General features: G+C 45.6%; 1 protein-coding gene across 1 annotated transcript; it reads right to left on the reverse strand.

Moving 5' to 3' along the window:
• Window positions 1-671: 671 nt before the first annotated feature.
• Window positions 672-23,169, reverse strand: pdcd7 (programmed cell death 7). The gene is made up of 6 exons (XM_084307651.1): window positions 22,983-23,169; window positions 21,234-22,449; window positions 14,690-14,828; window positions 8,759-8,989; window positions 7,762-7,849; window positions 672-1,635 (listed from the first exon to the last, which is right to left on the reverse strand). The coding sequence occupies exons 1-6, from the start codon at window positions 23,081-23,083 to the stop codon at window positions 1,512-1,514; spliced, it is 1,899 nt and encodes a 632-aa protein (XP_084163777.1). The 5' UTR covers window positions 23,084-23,169; the 3' UTR covers window positions 672-1,511.
• Between the last annotated feature and the right edge of the window lie 3,190 nt (window positions 23,170-26,359).

The raw sequence follows: 26,359 nt of genomic DNA on the forward strand, positions 1-26,359 counted from the left end.
CTGAGCTCTCTGGCGGTTCAGGAGCGCCATCTGGTGGCCGATCGGCGCAATCGCTTAAACAGGAAGTGGCATAGAGGTTGTGCTGGACGTCCGTATTACTTCCGGGCACTCGCTATAGGTCCCGGCATTCTAGCTCGTCACAATACACAGTGATCGATTGCCAATAACTCGATAAACAACATGATTTGGACGTATATACCATTATACAAGCTGGAGATGGACCGGGTAAATCTACATCCCATAATGATAAGATTTCTACTCTACGATGATCGCCCAACGGCGCGCGGAGACTGGGGTGAGTTTTAGCGTGTAACGTTACCGTCTTCGATACTAACTGCTATTATCAACATTTGACCCACATTAGATGATTGGTATAACGCTGCCCACGGAATTATAAACGCCCCCTAGCCCATCCGGTCAACATCAGATGACGTGTAGTAACTTCTAGAAGTACGTCTAGTTGGAATTTTTTATATCGCGCTGATTGCCATAAAACTGTATTGCATCATCAATATAATGCATTTGGGGCTATAGATCACATTCTGGAGAAAGCTGCAGAAAGAGATGAAAACATACTTATACATTAGACCATACTTTACTATGAATATGTGAATGAAAAAGTTTAACGTTGCTACACAATGAACAATACATATAGGACTTTGAATGGGCCCTAATAATGGCAATGTAGCAATAGAATTTAAAAAGTTATAGCCATGCAAAGAAGGGGTACTTCTCCATAGACAAATAGAGCCGGCAACCTATGGTATATCATGAATTTAACCCAAGGCAACCAAAGTGTTAAAATAACCACATGCAGTGTGTATCGCGACTCCGAGCGCCATATAAATATGACGTGCATTATTTAGGACAAAGTAAATCTATAGGCTGAATATGATTTATTATCAGCATTTAGGTCTATTATTTTACATTTCAAAAGCCCCCTCTAGGAAAACGAAGCACAAAAACATAATTCAGAATGGTATAATGCAGATCTACACTGTGGTCATTATTTCAGGAAGCGAGCTGGCATTTCTTTGCGAGGATGTGGCCATGGTTCATCCAGCTAACAGAACTAAACCCTGCTCCGGAGCAGGTTCAAACTTTCTGATCTGTTACCATGGCGATTTAGAAAATCCGACGTCGGGGGACGGAAATGTCTGGCTTAAGTCAAGCTATGCTGAAAATTATCCGGCTAACTCAGTTAGCCAGGTACGGGGAATAGGGCCCTGGCAGTCTCTCTCTGCCAAGTGAATAGGGTCAGTCAATGTATCGGCTGTTTCCAGGTCTGATGTAGCTTCAGGAAGAACCCAGGTCCGATCAGGTAGAACCCAGGTCTGATGTAGCTTCAGGAAGAACCCAGGTCTGATCTCAGGTAGAACCCAGGTCTGATCTCAGGTAGAACCCAGGTCTGATCTCAGGTAGAACCCAGGTCTGATCTCAGGTAGAACCCAGGTCTGATCTCAGGTAGAACCCAGGTCTGATCTCAGGTAGAACCCAGGTCTGATGGGGCCTCAGGTAGACCAGAGGGCTGAAGCCCAGGCCAGGCTCGACGGCGCCTCAGGGAGAACCCAGCCTTGGGGGATGGAGGTACCATCTGGGTGGTCTGCAGGAACCAGGAACACGTCCCACTCTCTCCTGGAGGGAGACAACAGAGAGGTATTCCAGGTCAATAACACGCTACATGACTCAATTACAGCTCTATAACACGCTACATCAGGGGTTCTCAACCTTTCTGCTGCCAAGGCACCCCTGTGTTCAATAAAATATTCCAGGGCACCCCTACATACGATAAAGACTTTCCCGGCCCTGTCTTTTTTGCTACAATGATGATACAATGACTCTTTATTTGCCGTGCTGTCGTTGAGATGTTTTGTTGTTTGTTTGTCTTTGTTGCTTGTTGGTGAATCTGCAAATATGAATTGCCCCACGCGGGATCAATAAAGTTGTCTGAATCTGATGACAAACATTTTTTTTTTAAATACAGAAAAGGATCACTAAAGTGCTATCTGTTGCAGCTGCACTGTTCTCCATAAAAATAGCATATTTGGATAAGTTTGACAATTTCTCAAAAACAGAAAATCATGTATTTTTTTTAAATACAGAAAAGGATCACCAAGTTACCATTTCTCAAAAAATATAAATAAATACAGAAAATAAGCACTTGTTCAGTGGACATTTCCAGCTCAATGCGAGGTCCGCTGCTGCTGGCTAATAATACGGTCAATACGTGGGGAGATCTTTGACAAGGCAACACGCATGTCATCATCAAGGCTCAACTTGGCCCTATATTTTGTTTTCAGAGCTGTCATGGATGAAAAGCCAGCTTCACACAGATATGTGGGGCTGAATGGTATCAACACCTTAACTGCAGCATCATGAGATACTTGGTACTCGGCACCACACTCTGAAACTAGCTCTCCAGGTGGTATCAGATGAGATTTCAATGAGTTCTTCCAAGAGTTTGGATGGAGATGTGTCAGGAAGCTTTGTCTCAATGTTGTCTGTAAAGTTTTTTTTTATCCAGAGTAACTTGGTGATACTTTTCTGTGTTTTATTAAATAATGATTTTCAGATTTTTAGAAATGGTCAAACTTATCCAAATATGGTATTTATGGAAAACAGTGCAGCTGCAACAGATAGCACTTTAGGGATAATTTTCTGTAATCCAAAAAGAATTTGGATTCACTATAAAGTGCCACGTTTTGATATATTGAGCTTTAAACTTTAAGTACATTTTTTGGAACACGCAACCTAAAACACCTTCCTCTCCCAAACCGTTCCTGCAATTGTTTTATGTTGCATGATGATCATGGATACATTTATTATGTATTGTATTTTTTGTGTTTAAATATCAACATAATCCGTCTGTCCACCCTCAGTACATTTACTATCAATATAATATAGTAGTCTGACTTCATCATCTTTTCAAACGCACACACATAGAGGGAGAATGCCCCCCCCCCCCCCAGTCATCCTTCCAACCAAGTCCCCACCCTGCTGTTCCCTGTCGCTCTGAACAGGGCTTTTAGCTTGTTGTTAGCTTATGGTAACGGGACATTAATTCCGGTCTTAAACACAACGTGGTCATAAAGGAATGGCAAGGATTGCAAAGCATGTTATATGCATTTGACCCGTTGCGGAATAAAACAGCAGGGATTTGTTTTGGGTCGCAAAAACACTACCCTTGCAGCTGCTGTGTTTCAATGTCCGCGTTCCAGATCCAGACGCTACTACTGCTGAGCTGAGAGACGCTACTGCTCAGCCTGCTGTGTGGAGATGCATCCTATTGGCTGTGTGCTGGAGCGGATATGAGTCACGACACCACGGATTTTCAAAATAAGAGTATCATAATGACCTTAATGTTGCTAGCTTTCGGAGCCTAGTTATTATAGCTGGAGCTGCGCGTGGGCATAAATGAGACCCGCTATAGGATTTTCAAAATAAGATTGTTGTCATTCTATATTTTTAAAGAACATTGCCAGGCATCTCGCGGAACCCCTGACAGCTCTCCGCGGAACCCCTGTGTGCCGCGGAACCCCTGTTGAGAACCGCTGCGCTACATGACTCAATTACAGGTCAATAACACGCTACATGACTCAATTACAGGTCAATAACACGCTACATGACTCAATTACAGATCAATAACACGCTACATGACTCAATCACAGCTCTATAACACGCTACATGACTCCACTATAAGATCAAGGCCTCCGCAAATAACCTCCATGACATAAAAATCAGTCCCTGTGTCCTAGCTAATATATATATATATATATATATATATATATATATGTTGAGTTTAAAAATATATATATTTAAACCTAGCCCTTACCGTAACCTAAACCTCACACCCCACCCAAAGCTACAATTTTAATTGAAACAAATATATTTCTGAGATCATACGTACACCACCATGTCCTCCCCTTCCTCCCCTCTCTTTTTTTTATTCACTTTTTCTCCTTATTTTCAATTTCGCTGTTTCCAATTCTCCCCTCCCCTGTCTTGAACGTTGCTCGCATATGCCCCCCACTGGTCGGTCGTAGGGAGGATAGAAGCCTTGCATCACGTGTCCCCTCCGGTACACGAGGAGGCAGCCGGTCTCATCTTTTCACCTGCCAGCGCGGACTCTCATTGGCGAGGTGTAACGTGTGGGAGGCTCACACTGCCCCCGCCATTTCCTGTCTCTGCTGTGCAGGCGTCCCCCAACCTGTAGGAGTCGCTGTCCACAACGTCCAGATTACCACCCATCGACTTCCCACCCGCTGACTCTGCCAATTGAGCCAGTATGACGGCCGGCCCAAGCCGGAGGCAACGCCGACAGCCGGATTTGAACCCGGTGTCTCTTGCGTTGGTGACGAGCGCAATGTCCGCTGCGCCATCCAGCCACCCCTTCCTCCTCTCTTTCTAAAGAGGACTTTGTGACCTTCTTTGAGGGGGAAAAGTAGAGAATGTCCACAGGCGTTTCTCCCAACCTCCATCCATGCCTAGGGAAGGGACAGGAAGGAACCTCTCCCAACCCCAGGCCCATATCCAAGTTCAAGTTTCTTTATTAGTTGTCATACAGAAATACAGAATACTTTTGCATGAAATGCTTCTTTCGGTTTTGCTCGTGAGAGTGTGTCAAGTCAAGAGTCAAGTCAAGAGTTTTAATTGTCACGGCATACAGGTATACAATGAAATGCGGCTGGTCTTGCCCGCGACGATGTGCAATACAGTGGTACAACATATAATAGAATCCAATAAAAATACAGTGGTACAACATATTAATAGAATCCAGTAAAAAACAACAGTGCAATAAACAGGTACATGGTGTGCCATCTCGGTATCTGTACATAGTATTTACAGAGCATATAGGACATGCTAGGTAGCTTTAGTAGTGCAATACACTGTTCCTGATGTTATACTAATTTAAAGTGGCCTTTCCTCTGGCCATAAGTGTGCGTATGTGCGGCATGAGTGTTAAAGTGGCTGCTAGTGTGTGAGCGTGCTCAGCGTGCGTGTCGTGTATGTGCTTGTGTGTGCTTGTGTGTGGATAGTTCAGTTTCTGTGTCTCTCAATGTTCATTGTTCAAGGCTCTGATGGCCTGGGGGAAGAAGCTTAGCCTAAGCCTCTCCGTCCTAGTAGCTAGGGTACGCAGGCGTCTGCCTGACCTCAGCAGCTGGAACAGGCTGTTATTGGGGTGGTGGGGGTCTTTCATTATCCTGCAGGCTCTGGATTTGCACCTCTTGTTGTATAGAGCCTGCAGGGGAGGTAGCGCAATACCCGTGGTACGCTCGGCTGAGCGCACCACTCTCTGTAGGGCCTTCTTGTCCTGTGCCGTGCTGTTCCCATACCAGGCAGTGATGTTTCCGGTCAAGATGCTCTCTACAGCTCCTGAGTAGAAGGACTGGAGTATCTTCCCCGATACTCTGAACTTCCTTAACTGTCTCAGGTGGTAGAGGCGCTGCTTCGCTTTCTTTACTACTGTGTCTATGTGTGTTGACCATGTCAGATCCTCTGAGATGTGGACCCCCAGGTACTTGAAGCTGCTCACCCTGTCCACGGTAGCCCCGTTAATCATCAGTGGTGTGTGTGTCTCCTGCTGTCCTCTCCTATAATCCACGATCAGCTCCTTGGTTTTACCAATGTTCAGGAGCAGGCTGTTGTCCTGGCACCAACGTTCCAGTACCTCAACCTCCTCTCGGTAGGCCTTCTCGTCGTTGTCCGAGATCAGCCCCACCACCACCGTGTCGTCGGCGAACTTCACTATGGAGTTGGAGCTGAACTTGGCCACACAATCGTGTGTGTAGAGTGAGTACAGCAGGGGGCTTAGAACACAGCCCTGGGGGGACCCGATGCTCAGGGTGATGGTGTTGGAGGTCTGACCCCCCACCCTGACCGCCTGGGGTCTTTCACTCAGAAAGTCCAGTACCCAGGCGCTCAGGGCGGAGCTCAGACCTAGCTCGATCAGCTTGTCCACCAGTGTGCTAGATAAAACAACAAACAAGATAGTGTAAAATAGTATAATAAGTATAAAATAGAAAGTAAAGTACGTAAACAAGTGTAAACAAAACAAAAAATGTCAATATACATATATACAGTATATGTACACAGTCTATACTTCTGTACAGTCTATACAGTCAGCTACTATACAGTACAGTGTAGAATGGTGAGGTATAGCTTAGCTTGTGGTGCCACCTTGTGGTGGTGAGGTGCAATGAGGTGCATGGGATTGATGTCAATAAATATAAAGTGTGTGTTAGTGTCTAAAGTGGGTAAAGTGGGTGCTACAGTGTGTTGTTTATTTAAAGTGAGTGTGTGCGTGTGGATGTGTGTGTTGTGGGTGTATTTGATGTTCTGTTATTGTTCATTGTTCGTTGAGCATCCTGATGGCCTGGGGATAGAAGCTCCTTCTGAGTCTCTCTGTACTGGCCATGAGACTCCGGTATCACTTGCTTGACCGCAGCAGTTCAAAGAGGCAGTTGTTTGGGTGGCTGGGGTCTTTGATTATTCTCTTAGCCTTACCCCTGCACTGCTTGTTGTAAATGTTCTGGAGAGTGGGAAGCCCCCCTCCAATTGTGTGCTCGGCTGAACGGGCCACTCTCTGTAGTCTGCTGCGGTCTTGTGCGGTGCTATTCCCAAACCAGGAGGTGATATTGCCAGTCAGGATGCTCTCTATTGTGCATGAGTAGAAGTTCTTGAGGATCTTCTGACTCACTTTGAACTTCCTTAGGCGCCTAAGGAAGTAGAGGCGTTGCCGTGCCTTCTTCACAACACTGTCAATGTGTGTGGTCCATGTCAAGTCCTCGGAAATGTGGACTCCGAGGTACTTAAAACTGTTCACTCTCTCAACCGGTGTCCCGTCGATGCTGAGGGGGCTGTAGTCCCTGACCCCCGACCTCCTAAAGTCCACAATCATCTCCTTTGTTTTGCTGACGTTCAGGGAGCGGGACATGAACCTCTCCCAACCACAGACCCATATCTAGGGAAGGGACCTCATCTCTCACTTTTGTTCTCTCTCGCTCACAATTTGTTCCTCACATTCACTCACACACCGACGGCAGAGGCAACCATGCAAGGTGCCAACCTGCTCATCGGGAGGGGTTAAGTGTCTTGCTCAAGGACACTTCGGAAATGCTGTCCGGTAATCGAACCAGGCACCCCCCCCCCCCCCCCCCCCCTCCCGGTAATCGAACCAGGCACCCCCCCCCCCCCCCCCCCTCTCTCGCACATCATCATCGTTTTTATTTATTCGTACATGGAATTGTTACAGTCCAACAGTGTCTTCAATACATATAGTTCACTTAATATGATCCACTAAATTCCATGGCACGCGCACACACACACTAAATCCCTGTGTACATACACTCGTACTGCCAATCACACACACACACACACACACACACACACACACACTAAATCCCTGTGTACATACACTCGTACTGCCAATCACACCCACACACAAACGCATACACTCTGAGCACACCTACTATAAAAGAAGATGATATTTGAAGGATATGTCAGGATGAGCTTTGATGTGGATTCATGCTGTTGAACCAATTAAACTCTTTCCTTCCACCGCCGGAAAATCGACCAATTGGATCCAGTCTGCCGTCTCCTTTATTCTACATTTTCAGTCGATTCTTATTCACGTACGGGTGATAGAAGATCTATCATAGTGTACAGGGGATGTAAATAATGAACCCTGGATGAACAGGGAGCACACCGACCTGATCTGTACGAGAACCTGCAGGGAGCGCTCTGCCTGGGTGTAGAACTGACCTGATCTGTATGAGCGCCTGCAGGGAGCGCTCTGCCTGGGTGTAGAACTGAGTGAAGGGCTGGAGCGGGTGATCGGCGGGAACCTCGTCTGGGAAGAGAGGAGAAAACATAGGTCTACGATAAAAACACAGCTAGGTCCAAGCAGTGCATGCGCAAGTGAATTAAATCATCGCTAAATTAATAATAAGCCGTCTATTCCACCCAGTATGGATTTTGAAATCCCACAGACTCTACGGTATTCCTGAGACACGGCCCGATACGCTTAGGTTGGGTTCCTCTCCACCCTGTTCCCTCCCAGGGTATGTATTGGTTTGTATTCTCGGGTGGGATGGTCTGCCCTGTGCACCCACAGACTCAACCTTTGGCATTATCCTTATTTATAAGGCTATCCTTGGACTGCTGCCAACTTACCTACAGATGTACATTCTCCAAAAAAAGTATGGGCCGTTATGGTCTTCGTTCCCAGGGCTTATTTTTACTAACGGTCCCTTGGGTCCGTACTGAACTGGGAACAAGGACTAGTGGATGTCCCTCATCGTTGACATAAATCATTTGATGTATAATTAAATCAAAGGAAATGTGTTTGTTTTGGCAAAATTCTTCTGCTCTGTGACAATAAATAAATGGATGATGATATGCAATTTAAAACCAAAACTAAGGCCTCAGTATGAGTTTAAGACGTGAACATGGTCATGTTTGTTGAATTAAAAAAAAAGTAAAATTTTTTATTTTTAATCCAGATTTTTTTATTTATTTATTTTTATCCCGATCTTCTGAAAATCACGTGATCGGATCGGGACATCCCTACCTATAATGTAATGTCATTCTAAACAATAATAAGAAACAATTTAACATAAATATCTATTAGGCTATTCTAGACCAGATGTATGCCAATTCATTTACACACTTTATGCTACAATAAAAAATTATATTTTAGACTATTCAAATAATGTGATTATCAAAAAGTCACACAACGGACCGCCGCGCCACGGCTCACCTCCAAACAGCATGGCCTCCGTCTCCCGCTTCCTCTGCAGCTGTCTCTGCCGCTCCTTCCTCTGGCGGCGCTCCAGGTCCTTCTTCCTCTCCTCCTCCCGCTCGCCCTCCAGCATGACCTGCAGGGCGTTCTCCTCCACGGCGTACACGGCCGTCCGCTTCCCGATCAGCACCCGGAGCTGCTCCACCTGTCCGTCAAACACCTGGTCCGCCTCCTGCTCCGGGAAGATACCTGACGAGGAGAGAGAGAGGACGTGTTGAACACTATATATACACTCAGCTGATACCTGACGAGGAGAGAGAGAGGACGTGTTGAACACTATATATACACTCAGCTGATACCTGACGAGGAGAGAGAGAGGACGTGTTGAACACTATATATACACTCAGCTGATACCTGACGAGGAGAGAGAGAGGACGTGTTGAACACTATATATACACTCAGCTGATAGAGGAGAGAGAGAGGACATGTTGAACACTATATATACACTCAGCTGATAGAGGAGAGAGAGAGGACGTGTTGAACACTATATATACACTCAGCTGATAGAGGAGAGAGAGGACGTGTTGAACACTATATATACACTCAGCTGATAGAGGAGAGAGAGAGGACATGTTGAACACTATATATACACTCAGCTGATAGAGGAGAGAGAGAGGACGTGTTGAACACTATATATACACTCAGCTGATAGAGGCGAGAGAGAGGACGTGTTGAACACTATATATACACTCAGCTGATAGAGGAGAGAGAGAGGACGTGTTGAACACTATATATACACTCAGCTGATAGAGGAGAGAGAGGACGTGTTGAACACTATATATACACTCAGCTGATAGAGGAGAGAGAGGACGTGTTGAACACTATATATACACTCAGCTGATACCTGACGAGGAGAGAGAGAGGACGTGTTGAACACTATATATACACTCAGCTGATAGAGGAGAGAGAGAGGACGTGTTGAACACTATACACTCAGCTGATAGAGGAGAGAGAGAGGACGTGTTGAACACTATATATACACTCAGCTGATAGAGGAGAGAGAGGACGTGTTGAACACTATATATACACTCAGCTGATAGAGGAGAGAGAGGACGTGTTGAACACTATATATACACTCAGCTGATAGAGGAGAGAGAGGACGTGTTGAACACTATATATACACTCAGCTGATAGAGGAGAGAGAGAGGACGTGTTGAACACTATATATACACTCAGCTGATAGAGGAGAGAGAGAGGACATGTTGAACACTATATATACACTCAGCTGATAGAGGAGAGAGAGAGGACGTGTTGAACACTATATATACACTCAGCTGATAGAGGAGAGAGAGGACGTGTTGAACACTATATATACACTCAGCTGATAGAGGAGAGAGAGAGGACATGTTGAACACTATATATACACTCAGCTGATAGAGGAGAGAGAGAGGACGTGTTGAACACTATATATACACTCAGCTGATAGAGGCGAGAGAGAGGACGTGTTGAACACTATATATACACTCAGCTGATAGAGGAGAGAGAGAGGACGTGTTGAACACTATATATACACTCAGCTGATAGAGGAGAGAGAGGACGTGTTGAACACTATATATACACTCAGCTGATAGAGGAGAGAGAGGACGTGTTGAACACTATATATACACTCAGCTGATACCTGACGAGGAGAGAGAGAGGACGTGTTGAACACTATATATACACTCAGCTGATAGAGGAGAGAGAGAGGACGTGTTGAACACTATACACTCAGCTGATAGAGGAGAGAGAGAGGACGTGTTGAACACTATATATACACTCAGCTGATAGAGGAGAGAGAGGACGTGTTGAACACTATATATACACTCAGCTGATAGAGGAGAGAGAGGACGTGTTGAACACTATATATACACTCAGCTGATAGAGGAGAGAGAGGACGTGTTGAACACTATATATACACTCAGCTGATAGAGGAGAGAGAGAGGACGTGTTGAACACTATATATACACTCAGCTGATAAGAGGAGAGAGAGAGGACGTGTTGAACACTATATATACACTCAGCTGATAGAGGAGAGAGAGGACGTGTTGAACACTATATATACACTCAGCTGATAGAGGAGAGAGAGAGGACGTGTTGAACACTATATATACACTCAGCTGATAGAGGAGAGAGAGAGGACATGTTGAACACTATATATACACTCAGCTGATACCTGACGAGGAGAGAGAGAGGACGTGTTGAACACTATATATACACTCAGCTGATAGAGGAGAGAGAGAGGACGTGTTGAACACTATATATACACTCAGCTGATAGAGGAGAGAGAGAGGACGTGTTGAACACTATATATACACTCAGCTGATAGAGGAGAGAGAGAGGACGTGTTGAACACTATATATACACTCAGCTGATACCTGACGAGGAGAGAGCGAGGACGTGTTGAACACTATATATACACTCAGCTGATAGAGGAGAGAGAGAGGACGTGTTGAACACTATATATACACTCAGCTGATAGAGGAGAGAGAGGACGTGTTGAACACTATATATACACTCAGCTGATAGAGGAGAGAGAGAGGACGTGTTGAACACTATATATACACTCAGCTGATAGAGGAGAGAGAGAGGACGTGTTGAACACTATATATACACTCAGCTGATAGAGGAGAGAGAGAGGACGTGTTGAACACTATATATACACTCAGCTGATAGAGGAGAGAGAGAGGACGTGTTGAACACTATATATACACTCAGCTGATAGAGGAGAGAGAGGACGTGTTGAACACTATATATACACTCAGCTGATAGAGGAGAGAGAGAGGACGTGTTGAACACTATATATACACTCAGCTGATACCTGACGAGGAGAGAGAGGACGTGTTGAACACTATATATACACTCAGCTGATGAGTCGTGCCATTCCTGATGACTTGTCGTACAGAACTTGTAAGTCGCTTTGGATAAAAGTGTTCAGCTAAATGACTAAATGTAAAATGTATATGTTTTTGTTGCGTTTACCATTGTGTAAACATTTCTTGGCCAGGTCAGCATTGCAAATTAGATTTAGGGCGTTTTCACACCTAGCTCGTTTGGAGCGTTTACCCCCTATTTCGGTTAATTTGGGCATATGTGAACACAGCAATCGCATTCTGTTGCGGAACAAAACAAGCAGGCCGAGACCGCCTAGAGAGGGTGGTCTCGGCGCACTTCCAACCGAACCCGAAGCGACTCGTACGCTGTGAGAATGCAATCGACTTAACAAACTGACACAACTCACTTGCCGTACTGTATGACGTGTTGCATGTAGAGCTGCCGCGGTATTGATGTTTTCCTTACCGCACACATTTGCAAAATATTTCCTACGGCCGCGGTTATTACCGCACACACAAAAAATTTAAAAAAAAAGTTTGAATGCATTTTTTTTTTAGTAGTAGTCTACTCTTTATAGCATATAGCCTGCCTCTAGTCTAAATGTCTATCTTTAGAGGATGACTTTGCAGCATGAATATTGTTTGGGATTCGGCAAGCACGCATTAGTTATTGAAAGTGAAACACGGATTCGAAGTTTTCCCTCTGGTCGTGCGCAGTTCACTCGGTGTCGCGGGCAGGGGTGGTTACCCCTAACCCCCCCGACCCTTTCTTATTATTATTACTATAAAGTTACTACTTTATAATAAAGGCATTCGTTTTGTGGCATTAACATTATATAGTTATACGTTCAATAACATCAGCGTATTTACCGGACCATAGCAAGCAATACTCTATTCATATCTCAGTTCCTTTCTTTGCTCAGAGCGTGCTGAGTTGTCCCATTCTGCGGTCTGTTAATAAAGTTTTCAATCAGACAAGTGTATAGAACGAAGGGCTTTTATTATAACATTCGTTGCAGACAGTAAAATCATTATGTCTCGTTTAGTACTCCTGAAGAGCGATGGTAGTCCACTCCGGCGGAGAGTTAAAGCTAACGTTATTAGCCGTGTTGTGATGAGCTGACATTCAGGACGTAAAAAACGTGTGACGCGTCTCTCTTCTGACCAATCAGTGGTCTGCAATGTTTCACGTGACTTTTCTGGTACCCAATAGGGTCGCTTGGAACCTCGAGAGAGGAGTAGGGTATATCTGCAGAGCCGCAAGCCCAACGAGAGGAGGGTAATTTATTATTATTATTATAAAAAACAGCGGTGACGCGGTATTCAGCCTACTCTGCGGTGGCCGTGATGTAACAGCGATACCGCGGTAATGCGGTAATCGCGGCAGCTCTAGTTGCATGATGACGCTTTCGCATTGAATTGTGGGCGGGATCAGGTTGTAGTCTTTAGGCAGCTAGATCGGTAAAGTTAGCTATAGACCACTGCACTTCCGCGTTACATTGAAATCGGGGAGGAGATAGCGGGGGGAGCAAATTAATGAATGTGGATGAGAGAGTGATGTAAGTGGTTGCAGCTACGGCTGTGGGGGAGCTGGAGACATGATCCAATAGACTTGTATGCGCCTGAGTTTCCTGAACACGGCGCGACCCATTCCTAATCGATCAGAACTAAATCGGCCGATTTGCATCACGACTCTCATCCACATTCATTAATTTGCTCCCCCCGCTATCTCCTCCCCGATTTCAATGTAACCCGGAGACCAATGAGTGACAGTTTGCTCGCGCGTGCGTTTGTTTTGGTCCGCTGTTAACAACACTTTCAGTGCCCAGCAGGGGGCGCACATTTAGTGCTTGAATGCCCACCATCCACTGCAATGTTAGCATTAATATCGCCTAATCTATGTTTTAAATTATGGCTATGTGTCTAATCTGCCCGTCGCTTATCAATGACCCATTTCCAGTGAACATTGTCGAAGCGGATTGTTTTTTTATCGGTTCATTTCCGTTTTATAGCATTTTGAAAAGCCCTCGTTTTCACGGAAAAAAGAAGAGATTCCATGATAATCGCCCTGTACTGTAATATTCTAGAACGTTGTCATTTTTCGGCCTATTTATGAATAGTTTTCAAATAAACGCTAGATTATCTCTTATTTCCTGATCGCTCTTACAGTCAAACAGCCATATCACATTATAGGGGGAAAGCTTATATCTCCGTGAAAACGGGTCTGATTATCCTAAGACTGGTAAAATAGATTCCTTACCTGAGATCAGATGGTATCCAAATGGATTATTCCAATTCCTGATAGCCATTCCAAAAATCCATCCTTTTATTGATCCCACACGTATACTGTAAAACACAGTAACCACGCTGTGCTGAGGGTCCAGCATGAAGCTGATCGGCCCGGTTACATGCGTGAGAAGTAAAATGTGGAGTCCGGGTTTTTTCCCCCCATGCATTTTCATTGAGTCCAATCCAAAAGGGTGAATTACCATCTGGGAGACGATAGGGGGCGCTTTTTTCACATCCGAGCGCCTGGGGTGGCTGATTTACCAACGGTAGACTCGGTTGATGAAATATTCAGATCGCTAATAAAAAAAATGGGGGTAAACCCGAGATATCTCGGTTTGGGCATTCAAAGTGTTAACACAGCCGTGTGAACACAAACGAACTAAGGGTCAAGTGCAATATTGTATCATTATAGTCCCTGTGTCTCCCTGAATCGGAACAAAGCAAACGAACTACAGGTGTGAAAACGCCCTTAGTCTCGATGTTTTTTTTTTATATCTTGTTAAATAAAATAAAATTTTAAATAAAATTTAATAAATAACGCACTGTAGTGCAACGCGGCCGTCCTGTCGCACGTCTTGCCCCATCACTCTCCTCCCATCCTCCCTCTCTGCCGTCCTGTCGCACGTCTTGCCCCACCTCTCTCCTCCCATCCTCCCTCTCTGCCGGACTGTCGCACGTCTTGCCCCACCTCTCTCCTCCCATCCTCCCTCTCTGCCGGACTCGTCCGATAAACTACCAAAAACATAATAAAATAAATGGAAATAAACACGGCAGCGACAGTAGTGCAGACCTTTCCTGGAGGCCGCCTCCTTCCTGAGTTTACGCAGTTTCTCCAGCGAGCGCAGGATCTCCAGCATCCGCTTCACGTCGCTCTGCTTCTTCCGCACCTCGCCCAGCACGCCGTCCGCCTCCAGCTTCAGGGCCAGCTCCTGGGGGGGGGGGGGGGGGACCATCAGCTTCAGGACCCCCAACACTTCAGGACCCCAACACTAAGCCCCGCGGCACTAACCCGTCCATTCTACATCCACTGCACACACACATCCACACGCACGTGCAATGTGCTCTGCCGGAAAACATCTCATCCACAATACATAATAAAATTACATAAAAAAAAGAATTAAGAGATATTTTGCAAACTTGTCAAGTATGTAACGGTTATCAGTGTATTTTTTTTTGTATTAATTTTTTTTTACTGGAATGTTAGATTTTATAATGTGAATTTGTATATTTGTATTCATTTTTAATTTATGCGTTTTGTTTTTATTTTTTAATTCATATTTTTTGTTGTACATGTGTTTAGTCCAGGACCCCAGGAACACTAGAGGCTCCTTCATGCGTCTCTAATGGGGATCCTTTAACACTTTAACTGCCGAAAACGCCGGAACTCGTCATTCCCCGCCATGCTCAAGTTGCCGAGGACGCCGGAACTCGTCTTTGATATCAATATTTCAAAAATCTGTGATCGGAATCATATTTCCCCTCTGCAGCCTTCACACACAGTTCTGATCTCCTCTCAATCCTCTAGCGGTTCAAGAGCACCATCTGGTGGCCGATCGGCAGATCGAAAAACCGGATGTCAACCTTTAACGCGGCAGGACTCACTCCATATGGGGTCCGGGCACTCGCTAGTGCTAGAGAGACTCAGTCTTCACACAGTGAACATCGATCGGTGGAAATAACTCGAAAAAACAACATGATTTGGACGTATATACTATTATACAACCTGGAAATAGATCCGGTATTTCGACATCCCATAATTGAAAACTGTCTACTCCACGCTGATCGCCCAACGGCCCGAGGAGACTGGGGTGAGTTTTAGCGTTATATTCTAACGTGTTCTTTACTAACTGCTACGATGAACATATGACCCACATTAGATGAATGGTATAATGTTGCCCACGGAATTATAAACGCCCCCTCGCCCATCCGGTCAACATCAGATGACGTGTAGTAAATTCTAGAAGTACGTCCAATTGAAATTTTTGATCTCGCACAGATTCCTACCAAACTGTATTTCATCATCAATATAATGCATTTGGGGCTATAAATCACGTTCTGGAGAAAGCTGCAGAAAGAGATGAAAACATACTTATACTTTAGACCATATTTTAGTATGAATATGTGAATGAAAAAGTTTAACGTTGCTACACCATGAACAATACATATAGGACATTGAATGGGCCCTAATAATGGCAATCTAGCAATAGAATTTAAAAAGTTATAGCCCTGCAAAGAAGGGGAACTTCTCCATGTTAAATAGAGCTGGCAACGGATGGTATATCATGAATTTAACCTTAGGCAATCAAAGTGTTAATAAACATAAACATTCACCTTTAACAATTCCCTTTAGACACTTAACGCTGCACCATATTTTATCTAATGGGCTCGGGAGGTAGAGCAGTCGTCTGGTGATGCGGAGGTTCCCGGTTCGATTCCTGCTCCTCCCTGGCAGCGTGTCGAAGTGTCCTTGAGCAAGACACTTAACCCCTAACTGCTCCCGGTGAGCAGGTCGGCACCTCGCACCATACGACAAAGATTTGCACTAAATCTCTACCTCATTTTAGCATTTTGTACTTTAGTTTTGTAAATGGTGCATTTTATATAGCAGCTTTTATCCAAAGCGCTTTACAATTTGTTCCTCACATTAACCCGCTCACTCACACGTTCACACACCGACGGCGGAGGCAACCACGCAAGGTGCCGACCTGCTCATCGGGAGCAGTTAGGGGTTAAGTGTCTTGCTCAAGGACACATCGACACACTGCCCGGGAGGAGCGGGAATCGTACCGGGAACCTCTTACCAGGCGGCGACTGCTCTACCTCACGAGCCACTGTCGCAAAATGTTGTATAGTTTGTAGTATAGTGTTTGGTCTTTATGCTTTTGACTTGTTTTACTGTATGAAGCACAATCTCAGGGGCTCATACAGAACCAAGCATGTCACTGTAATGTACATGTCATGTGTTTAAACCGTTTTTGAGAGACCTGCCTTCTTATGTGACATATTGTATTTGTTTTTATTGTGTGCTTTTATTCAATTTTTTATGTTTTTATCTTATGTTGTGGGACTGGTCAACTTTGTTGTTTTTAAATGTGCTTTATAAATAAAGTGGATTGGATTGGATGTACCTTATACGTGACAAATAAAACAAAACTGGAAACTGGAAACTTGGATAATAACACTAATCAATAATAGACTATTTGTACGGCAGCTTTTCAAAAACAAGGCGTGTTTAGAGAGGTTTCAGGAAGAGATTTAAAAGACTCACTGTACTGATTCAGGAAGTCTAAGCTCCTAAGACGAGCAAGAATGGTCACCTAAAGATGAGAGGTGGAACAGAAAGTTGTTGCCGGTTCCAACAACTCCCTCGACAGACTGAGACTACCATCAACGTGTCCTTGAGCAAGGCACTTAACCCAGTGGAGCAGCTCAGTGGCCGGTGGTGCGGTCAGACTGTGGTTGTATCGGTCAGCTGCAGGGGTCAGTGTGTAGGACCGGCTCAGTGGCCAGTGGTGCGGTCAGACTGTGGTGGTATCGGTCAGCTGCAGGGGTCAGTGTGTAGGACCGGCTCAGTGGCCAGTGGTGCGGTCAGACTGTGGTGGTATCGGTCAGCTGCAGGGGTCAGTGTGTAGGACCGGCTCAGTGGCCAGTGAGTGCGGTCAGACTGTGGTTGTATCGGTCAGCTGCAGGGGTCAGTGTGTAGGACCGGCTCAGTGGCCAGTGGTGCGGTCAGACTGTGGTGGTATCGGTCAGCTGCAGGGGTCAGTGTGTAGGACCGGCTCAGTGGCCAGTGGTGCGGTCAGACTGTGGTTGTATCGGTCAGCTGCAGGGGTCAGTGTGTAGGACCGGCTCAGTGGCCAGTGGTGCGGTCAGACTGTGGTGGTATCGGTCAGCTGCAGGGGTCAGTGTGTAGGACCGGCTCAGTGGTGCGGTCAGACTGTGGTTGTATCGGTCAGCTGCAGGGGTCAGTGTGTAGGACCGGCTCAGTGGCCAGTGGTGCGGTCAGACTGTGGTTGTATCGGTCAGCTGCAGGGGTCAGTGTGTAGGACCGGCTCAGTGGCCAGTGGTGCGGTCAGACTGTGGTTGTATCGGTCAGCTGCAGGGGTCAGTGTGTAGGACCGGCTCAGTGGCCAGTGGTGCGGTCAGACTGTGGTTGTATCGGTCAGCTGCAGGTGTCAGTGTGTAGGACCGTGAAGCAGGGTGGTGTCGTCCGTTCAATGAACCTTCAACCTTCCCCTGGGAAAATACCCCCCCCCTTTTCAATTGAGTGGGTCACATTCAATCTGTATTTATTCAAAACACTAATATTAATCTAAAATGATGAATATTTAGGATAAGCTACCATACACAGGGTGGACCGACAACATGTGAAAATTAATGGATGTATGAGTAGAGTGCCACCTAGTGTTGAAATCGGGAGGGGAAACCAGAAAACCAGAAGTAATATGGTAATAATAATAATAATAATAATATGCCAAAAAACAAACCAGATTATTATTGTATTGTTATTATTATTGGGGGCGACAGTGGCCCTGGGCCCTATTCCCCGTACCTGGTTCAACTAAGTCGATCAAAAGTCCCATTATCCAGATTAAATTAACCCGATGTTTGAATCCGGGCTTTCCCTGTTCCTCGAACGCTGATTCACTCTCGTTAATTCGAACCAGACTTGATACTCAGGATAATTGTGCACGGCCGCCTCACCTGAAAAGACAGCAGGTGTCGATCGCAGAAATCCTGATTTTCTAACGGCATTGATTGATTGATTGAAAACTTTATTAACAAATTGCAGAATGGGTACAATACAGTACGGCTCAATAGCCTCGCCGACAAGTTAAATGCATAATCTATAGGCTAATGTTAAATCCCTCATTATCCCAATAAATCAGATTATATTTCTTTAAATGTGCCTGCTGGCAGTAGGCTTAATGGAATGAATAATCGAATGAGATCTTGCTAGTGAAAATAATTAGTTCAACTCTTTCAGAATAAGTAGATACAAACAAGCCCAAAGAGTATCTAATTGATACGAAATAATAGATACTTATGAGGATACCTGTACTGTATGAGCTTAGGTATCATGTACTTTATATATAAGGCGCGACCCCAGAAATAACGGTGTCAGAGAGGCTTGGAGGGAGGCTATACAGTTTCACTATTAATCAGGTTTTAATCTGTTTCGGACATCATCCATACATGCATTGATTAACCTTTAGTTTATACCAGTGACACCTCATGTTCATCATCAGATAACGGTGCTTGAACAGATGCATTTTCTCAAATTCATTAATGTCAACGGCTCATAGGACCCCAAGGACCCCACTACCTACACTACCTTAGGCTTACTGCACCCTATGTGGATACTGGGATACTGTGAATAATGTATATTTCAGTGGATACGTGATACTGTGAATAATGTATACTCAGTAGATAGTAAATTATAACACTACCTCATGCATACTGCACCTTATGTGACACTGTGAATAATGTGAATATTCCTCAGCTAGTCAGATAGTAAATTATATTGACCATATTGATCAAATTGTTTACACTGCCTGTGTTGTTTTTTACTACCTGTATACTGTGTTGTTTTACTACCTGTACCCCCCCCCCCCCCCACTCCCCCCCATGCTGCTATGATGCCTGAATTTCCCGAAGGGGATCAATAAAGGAATATCTTATCTTATCATTCAATTTCTCAAATCCGCCAAACAGCGCATCTCATCACCAGACATTTTAATCCCAGTTACAATATCACAATAACGTGAAAGTGATACAATTCAACAATCCACAGATTCAGATTCCTCGTAATTCATAATCCACAGTCCAGCATTTTAGGTCTATTATTTTACATTTCAAAAAGCCCCCTCTAGAAGAACGAACTGCACAAAAACGTAATTCAGAACGGTATAAATGGGATCTAGACTGTGAGAATTATTTCAGGAAGCGAGCTGCATTTCTTTGCGAGGGGGCGTGGCCATGCAGGTTATATCCAGCTAACTGAACTAAACCCTGCCCTCGACCGATTCTCCATATCGATTCCTGTTCTGAACGATTCTAAATTCAGATTCTTTGAGGTGCAGGTCAAAACAGATCACCGCTTATTTCGCAGGAGAGTTTTTTTTTGTGTGAAAATTTAATTTTTTTTTCATACTATTCACATTTTCAGTTGACTTGATAGTTTAATTTGGTTGCTGTACTGTAACTAGGGTATTAATTAACAAAATAAAAAAATAAATATATATATTTTTTTTAAAGAATCGAAATGCAGATAATGTTACCTCCGGTTCCGGAACCGGAAGTTAGGAACCGGTTCCTAATTAGAACCGGTTTTCGGTGCCCAACCCTAGCCAAGACACTTAACCCCTAACTGCTCCCGATGAGCAAGTCGGCACCTCGCATGGTCGCCTCCGCCGTCGGTGTGTGAATGTGTGAGTGAACGGGTACAAATGTGAGGAACAAAATTGTAAAGCGCTTTGGATAAAAGCAGTTATATAAATGCATCATTTACTGCATATAATGAACAGAACCGTTTCTGGTTTTCATTCTGCCACACTCACCCTCTTCTTCTCCTTCACTCATTCTGCCACACTCACCCTCTTCTTCTCCTCCACCTCTCATCCTGCCACACTCACCCTCTTCTTCTCCTCCACCTCTCATCCTGCCACACTCACCCTCTTCTTCTCCTCCACCTCTCATCCTGCCACACTCACCCTCTTCTTCTCCTCCACCTCTCATTCTGCCACACTCACCCTCTTCTTCTCCTCCACCTCTCATTCTGCCACACTCACCCTCTTCTTCTCCTCCACCTCTCATCCTGCCACACTCACCCTCTTCTTCTCCTCCACCTCTCATTCTGCCACACTCACCCTCTTCTTCTCCTCCACCTCTCATCCTGCCACACTCACCCTCTTCTTCTCCTCCACCTCTCATCCTGCCACACTCACCCTCTTATTCTCCTCCACCTCTCATTCTGCCACACTCACCCTCTTCTTCTCCTCCACCTCTCATTCTGCCACACTCACCCTCTTATTCTCCTCCACCTCTCATTCTGCCACACTCACCCTCTTCTTCTCCTTCACTCATTCTGCCACACTCACCCTCTTATTCTCCTCCACCTCTCATTCTGCCACACTCACCCTCTTCTTCTCCTCCACCTCTCATTCTGCCAGACTCACCCTCTTCTTCTCCTCCACCTCTCATTCTGCCACACTCACCCTCTTCTTCTCCTCCACCTCTCATTCTGCCACACTCACCCTCTTCTTCTCCTTCACCTCTCATTCTGCCACACTCACCCTCTTCTTCTCCTCCACCTCTCATTCTGCCACACTCACCCTCTTCTTCTCCTCCACCTCCAGGACCCTCTTCGTCCTCCACGTGTCGATCACCGCCTCCCGCTCCGCCCGGCGCTCCTCCTCCAGGCGTCCCTCCTCCATCAGGTCCAGCTTCCTCCTCCGCCGGCGCGCTCTCCTCTTGGCGATGCCCGCCAGTCGCTCCTTCAGGCCGCCGCCGAGGTCACCGAGGTCACCGAGCACCGCCAGCGCGTCCCGCAGCTCCGCCTTGACGCCCAGCGCCCCGGCGTAGGAGTCGGCCCAGGAGGCCGCGCTCTCGTCGTTCTCCAAGTCGTCCTTCAGCGCCCCGCAGGCGAGCGACAGCGTGGACACCAGCCGCACGGCGCCGTAGAGCGCGTCTCGCGCCCGGGAGACCGAGACCGGCGCCTTCTTCACCGTCTTACCGGCGGCGCGCGGTCGGTTCTGTACGAGGCGTTTGACCCACTGCACGTCCTGGGTCCTCTGGGCGGCCTCCTCGTCCGCCTGGGGGTCTCTCGTCCTGCCGAGGCTCCGCTGCTGCTGCGGGGGCGGGAGGGCGGGCGAGCTGAGGAGAGCTCTGCCGCGCTTCTCGGAGAACTCTCGCTGCGAGTGTTGAGGCCCGCCGTGGCCCGAGTCGGGTGGGGGGGCGCCGGCGCCGGGCTGGTAGTCGTACCGACCGCTTTGCTGTCCGGAGTCGAGGGTCGCCGGGCCGCGTTGGTCGAACCGTTGAGCGTTCGGAGGAGGAGCCCCAGAGGAGGCGTTGTTGTGCATCACGTCGCCGCCGCCGACCCACGCGTTGTTGGGCGGTCCGCCCTGTGTGCCGCCGGGGTCCGGGTGCTGGGGGGGGGCTCGGTGGAGGAGGGGGGGTCTGGGACCCGTGTTGAGCATGGGGTGGGGGTGGGGGGGGAGCTGGCTGGGCGGCAGGGGGCGGCTGAAGGAGGGCGGTGGCATGGAGGGATCAAAGCCATATCCATGGGCCATGTGGGGGGGTCCGTAGCCCGGCTCCAACCCCTGTGACGGTGGGGGCAAGTGGGGTGGGAACCTGTACGGTTGACCGCCATACGCTGGGCCGGCCGGTGGTGGTGGTGGTGTGGGGGGGGGGGGCGTCCACTGGTTACACGTATTGGGGTCCGGTTGGTCTTGCGACGGCCAAAATGGACCAGAACCGCCGCTTGGTGTGCCGTTGGGAAACATCCCCACCGGGGGCTGCCCTCCGTGTACTGGTGGCGGGCCAGGGTATCTGGGAGCAGGAGACGGGGAGAAGGGCAAAACATAAACAAATAAAACATAAATAAACAATAGAAATACATGGTAGACTGTCTGTCAATTACAATTATTTAACAACCAATAATAATATGAGAAATATATATATAAAAATTTGTATAAAAAAAAAAAAGCTAAGAGACCCTCTTCTTGGGACCAAGTAAGGTTTTTGTCGATATTCCAATGTACAGTTTCCCCCCTCTTTCTCTGGTCTGCATCCCCTTAACAATTGTGTGTATTGAGCTGTACTGTACTGTACCCATTCTGCAATCTGTTAAATAAAGTTTTCAATCAATCAATCAATCAATACATTCTGTACTTCATTGTTTGCATTTTGTACTTTAGTTTGTAGTGTGGTTATTCTTTCCCCCTTTTTTTTTTTACTGTATGAAGCACAATCTCAGGGGGCTCATGATACAGAACAAAGCATTTCACTGTAATAATGTACATGTACTTTAAATGTGACAAATAAAACACAACTGGACACTAAAGTGGGATCATAATAATAACCTCGGACAGGGACGTGGAGCTCCGCCGCCGGGGAACACCGTCCTCATTGAGTCGCTGTAGGGCCGGTTTTGCAGCCTTTCTGCGGGCTCATTTCTGTCCATTTTCAAAACGCGTAAATCCTTTCCAATGACTGGAATTGTCGGGAACTATATCTAATTCCACGTTCCGCTGGCGGCATGTTCCTATCTTTTTCAACTGGAAGCCATGTTTGTTTATAGTACGACGTCACGGCGACCGGATACGGTTTTTACGTATTTCCGGTTAAATGGGGGCGGCGTCTCAATCGTCTCGAAGTGTTTCCTGCTACCATAGATATCTATATGTCTATGCCTGGGGTGCGTCTCTACAATTCGTAGCCGCATTTCTGCAGACCCCTCTCTGATTGGTTGAACTCCATTTTTGCAGACCCCTCCCATTTCTGCAGACCCCTCTCTGATTGGTTGAGCGAAGCCCCTCTCTGATTGGCCCCCCGCATGAGCCGAGACAAGCTCCTCTAGCCAGGAGTCGAAACTCCGTTAACTCCAGAGAGAGAGGCTGAACGCAATTTATACGCATGGAAGTATTGATTACGCCATAACGAATCATTAAAAAAATATACCGTTAACTGGAATATGTTGTGTGTGCCTTTACACATGTTGGATAGGATTATGTAATTGGTTTGTATAGCGTCGCGTATAACGTTATTTCGCGTGACTTCACGGTTTATTCACATTTCACAACACAGCCAGCGGTCAACTTGTTTACACTCCCCACTTACTGTACAATGTAACATTTAGATTAACCCAGTTGTCTATCTGTATGTCATATGTTACGATGAATTGAAAATGGGGGACCCTGATGTAAACAAGACGAAAGTCTTTCTCTGGGGTCTGCATTCCCTTAACAATTGTATGTATTGAGCTGTACTGTGTACTGTACCCATTCTGCAATCTGTTAATAAAGTTTTCAATTGAATTGATTGATTGAATTGATTGAAAAGTTTATTAACAGATTGCAGAATGGGTACAGTACAGTACATCTCAATACATACAATTGTTAAGGGGATGCAGACCAGAGAAAGACTTTCGTCTTGTTTCCACCAGGGTCCCCCATTTTCAATTCATCATAACATATATGACATACATGACATACAGATAGACAGTACTGCTACATCTATACATTTATGACATATCAGATTTGCAAATACAGTACTGTTTGTGATACAAAAGTGTCCAGAAAAGGAGTGTATATACATTTGGCGTAGAAACTGTACATTGGAGGAGGTTGGTGGGGTGGGGTTGGGTGGGTTGGGTGAGGGCTGTACATTGTAGGTGGGGGGGGGGGGGGGGGGGGGTTGGGTAGGGGACACACACACATTTTACACTGTACATTGGAATGTTGACAAAGCCTTACTTGGTCATTTACTGTACAACTAGGTTAGGACATTTGTAGGGGCCAGTTTCGAATTGCAGTCTCACGTAGGTGTTTTTTGAGAGTGTTTTTGAAGGTGGGTAGTGATTCACATTCCTTTACAGCTTTAGGCAGGGCGTTCCACATTGATGTGGCATAATTGCGAAACGTGTTTAGTCCCTTGTTTGAGCCGAATCTGGGTTTTACATGATTTGTGGAGCTCCCTCTGGTGTTGTGATCGTGGTATTCACTGACCTTTGGGAAGTATTTTGACATGTACATGGGTACCTTGGTCGCGTAGTGTATCTTGTAGACCAGGCCCATTGCAAGTTGCTGTACTCTGTCGTCTACTCTAAGCCATCCTAGGTTGTCAAAGTGGGCAGGGGTGAGGTGGGTTCTAGGAGTCAGGTCAAGTAGTAGTCTGACTAGCTTGTTTTGAGATGTTTGTAATTTGTTTTTTAGTGCCTTTGAGGTGCTTTGGTACCATGAGGTGCAAGGTGATCAATTCAATCAATCAATAACTAGACAGTTACAATATAACATTTAGATTAATTAACCCAGTTAATGCCTTAAGAGAGAGAGGCTGGTGGTCAAGTCAAGTCAAGAGTTATTTGTCACAAGTTGTTTATTAGCCTAGACATTTTCAATTCATCATCTTGTTTACATCAGGGTCCCCCATGTTCAATTCATGATAACATATATGACATACAGGTAGACAGATGGACAGTACTGCTACATTTAGACATTTATGACATACCAGATTTTGAACTTGTGGTAGGCCTAGACATTTTCAATTCATCGTCTTGTTTACATCAGGGTCCCCCATGTTCAATTCATGATAACATATATGACATACAGGTAGACAGATGGACAGTACTGCTACATCTAGACATTTATGACATACCAGATTTTGAACTTGTGGTAGGCCTAGACATTTTCAATTCATCGTCTTGTTTACATCAGGGTCCCCCATGTTCAATTCATGATAACATAATGACATATATGTATGGGCCACTCTCCAGGTGACCTGCATCGACCTTGCCCACACCAGGATCTCCTCCTCAGACTGGTGAGTCATTCGCACAGTGGCCTCAAAAGAGGTATGGTCAACGCAGGTCCAGGATGGGTTCACCGCACGTCTGTACGTGCAGACATGATATGTGTAACCCTTCGGTAAAAGTCCTTCAACACACAAGCAACAAGATGTTATTTTTTTGAAAGCCAGTAAATACTGACAAAAAAAAGCATAGACACTTAGAAGAAGCAATGTATAGTCCCCCCCACCCACCCAACCTCCTCCAATGTACAGCTTCTACGTCAAATGTATAGCCTTTCTTTTCTGGACTCTTTTTGTATCACAAACAGTACTGTATTTGTAAATCTGGTATGTCATAAATGTCTAGATGTAGCAGTACTGTCTATCTGTCTACCTGTATGTCATATATGTTATCATGAATTGAACATGGGGGACCCTGATGTAAACAAGACGATGAATTGAAAATGTCTAGGCCTACCACAAGTTCAAAATCTGGTATGTCATAAATGTCTAAATGTAGCAGTACTGTCCATCTGTCTACCTGTATGTCATTGTCATATATGTTATCATGAATTGAACATGGGGGACCCTGATGTAAACAAGATGATGAATTGAAAATGTCTAGGCTAATAAACAACTTGTGACAAATAACTCTTGACTTGACTTGACCACCAGCCTCTCTCTCTTAAGGCATTAACTGGGTTAATTAATCTAAATGTTATATTGTAACTGTCTAGTTATTGATTGATTGAATTGATTGAAAACTTTATTAACAGATTGCAGAATGGGTACAGTACACAGTACAGCTCAATACATACAATTGTTAAGGGAATGCAGACCCCAGAGAAAGACTTTCGTCTTGTTTACATCAGGGTCCCCCATTTTCAATTCATCGTAACATATGACATACAGATAGACAACTGGGTTAATCTAAATGTTACATTGTACAGTA

This window comes from Notolepis coatsorum, assembly GCF_963971535.1.
Source record: "Notolepis coatsorum genome assembly, chromosome: 2".
Taxonomy (NCBI): Eukaryota; Metazoa; Chordata; class Actinopteri; order Aulopiformes; family Paralepididae; genus Notolepis; species Notolepis coatsorum.

Excerpts from the sequence above, each read along its gene's own strand:
- pdcd7 (XM_084307651.1), bottom strand. The coding sequence starts at position 23,083 with ATGGACAGAAATGAGCCCGCAGAAAGGCTGCAAAACCGGCCCTACAGC. Across the intron at positions 8,990-14,689 it reads GGAGGCGGCCTCCAGGAAAG|GTATCTTCCCGGAGCAGGAG; the intron begins GTCTGCACTACT and ends TCTCCTCGTCAG. Across the intron at positions 1,636-7,761 it reads CAGGCGCTCATACAGATCAG|GAGAGAGTGGGACGTGTTCC; the intron begins GTCAGTTCTACA and ends GTCTCCCTCCAG.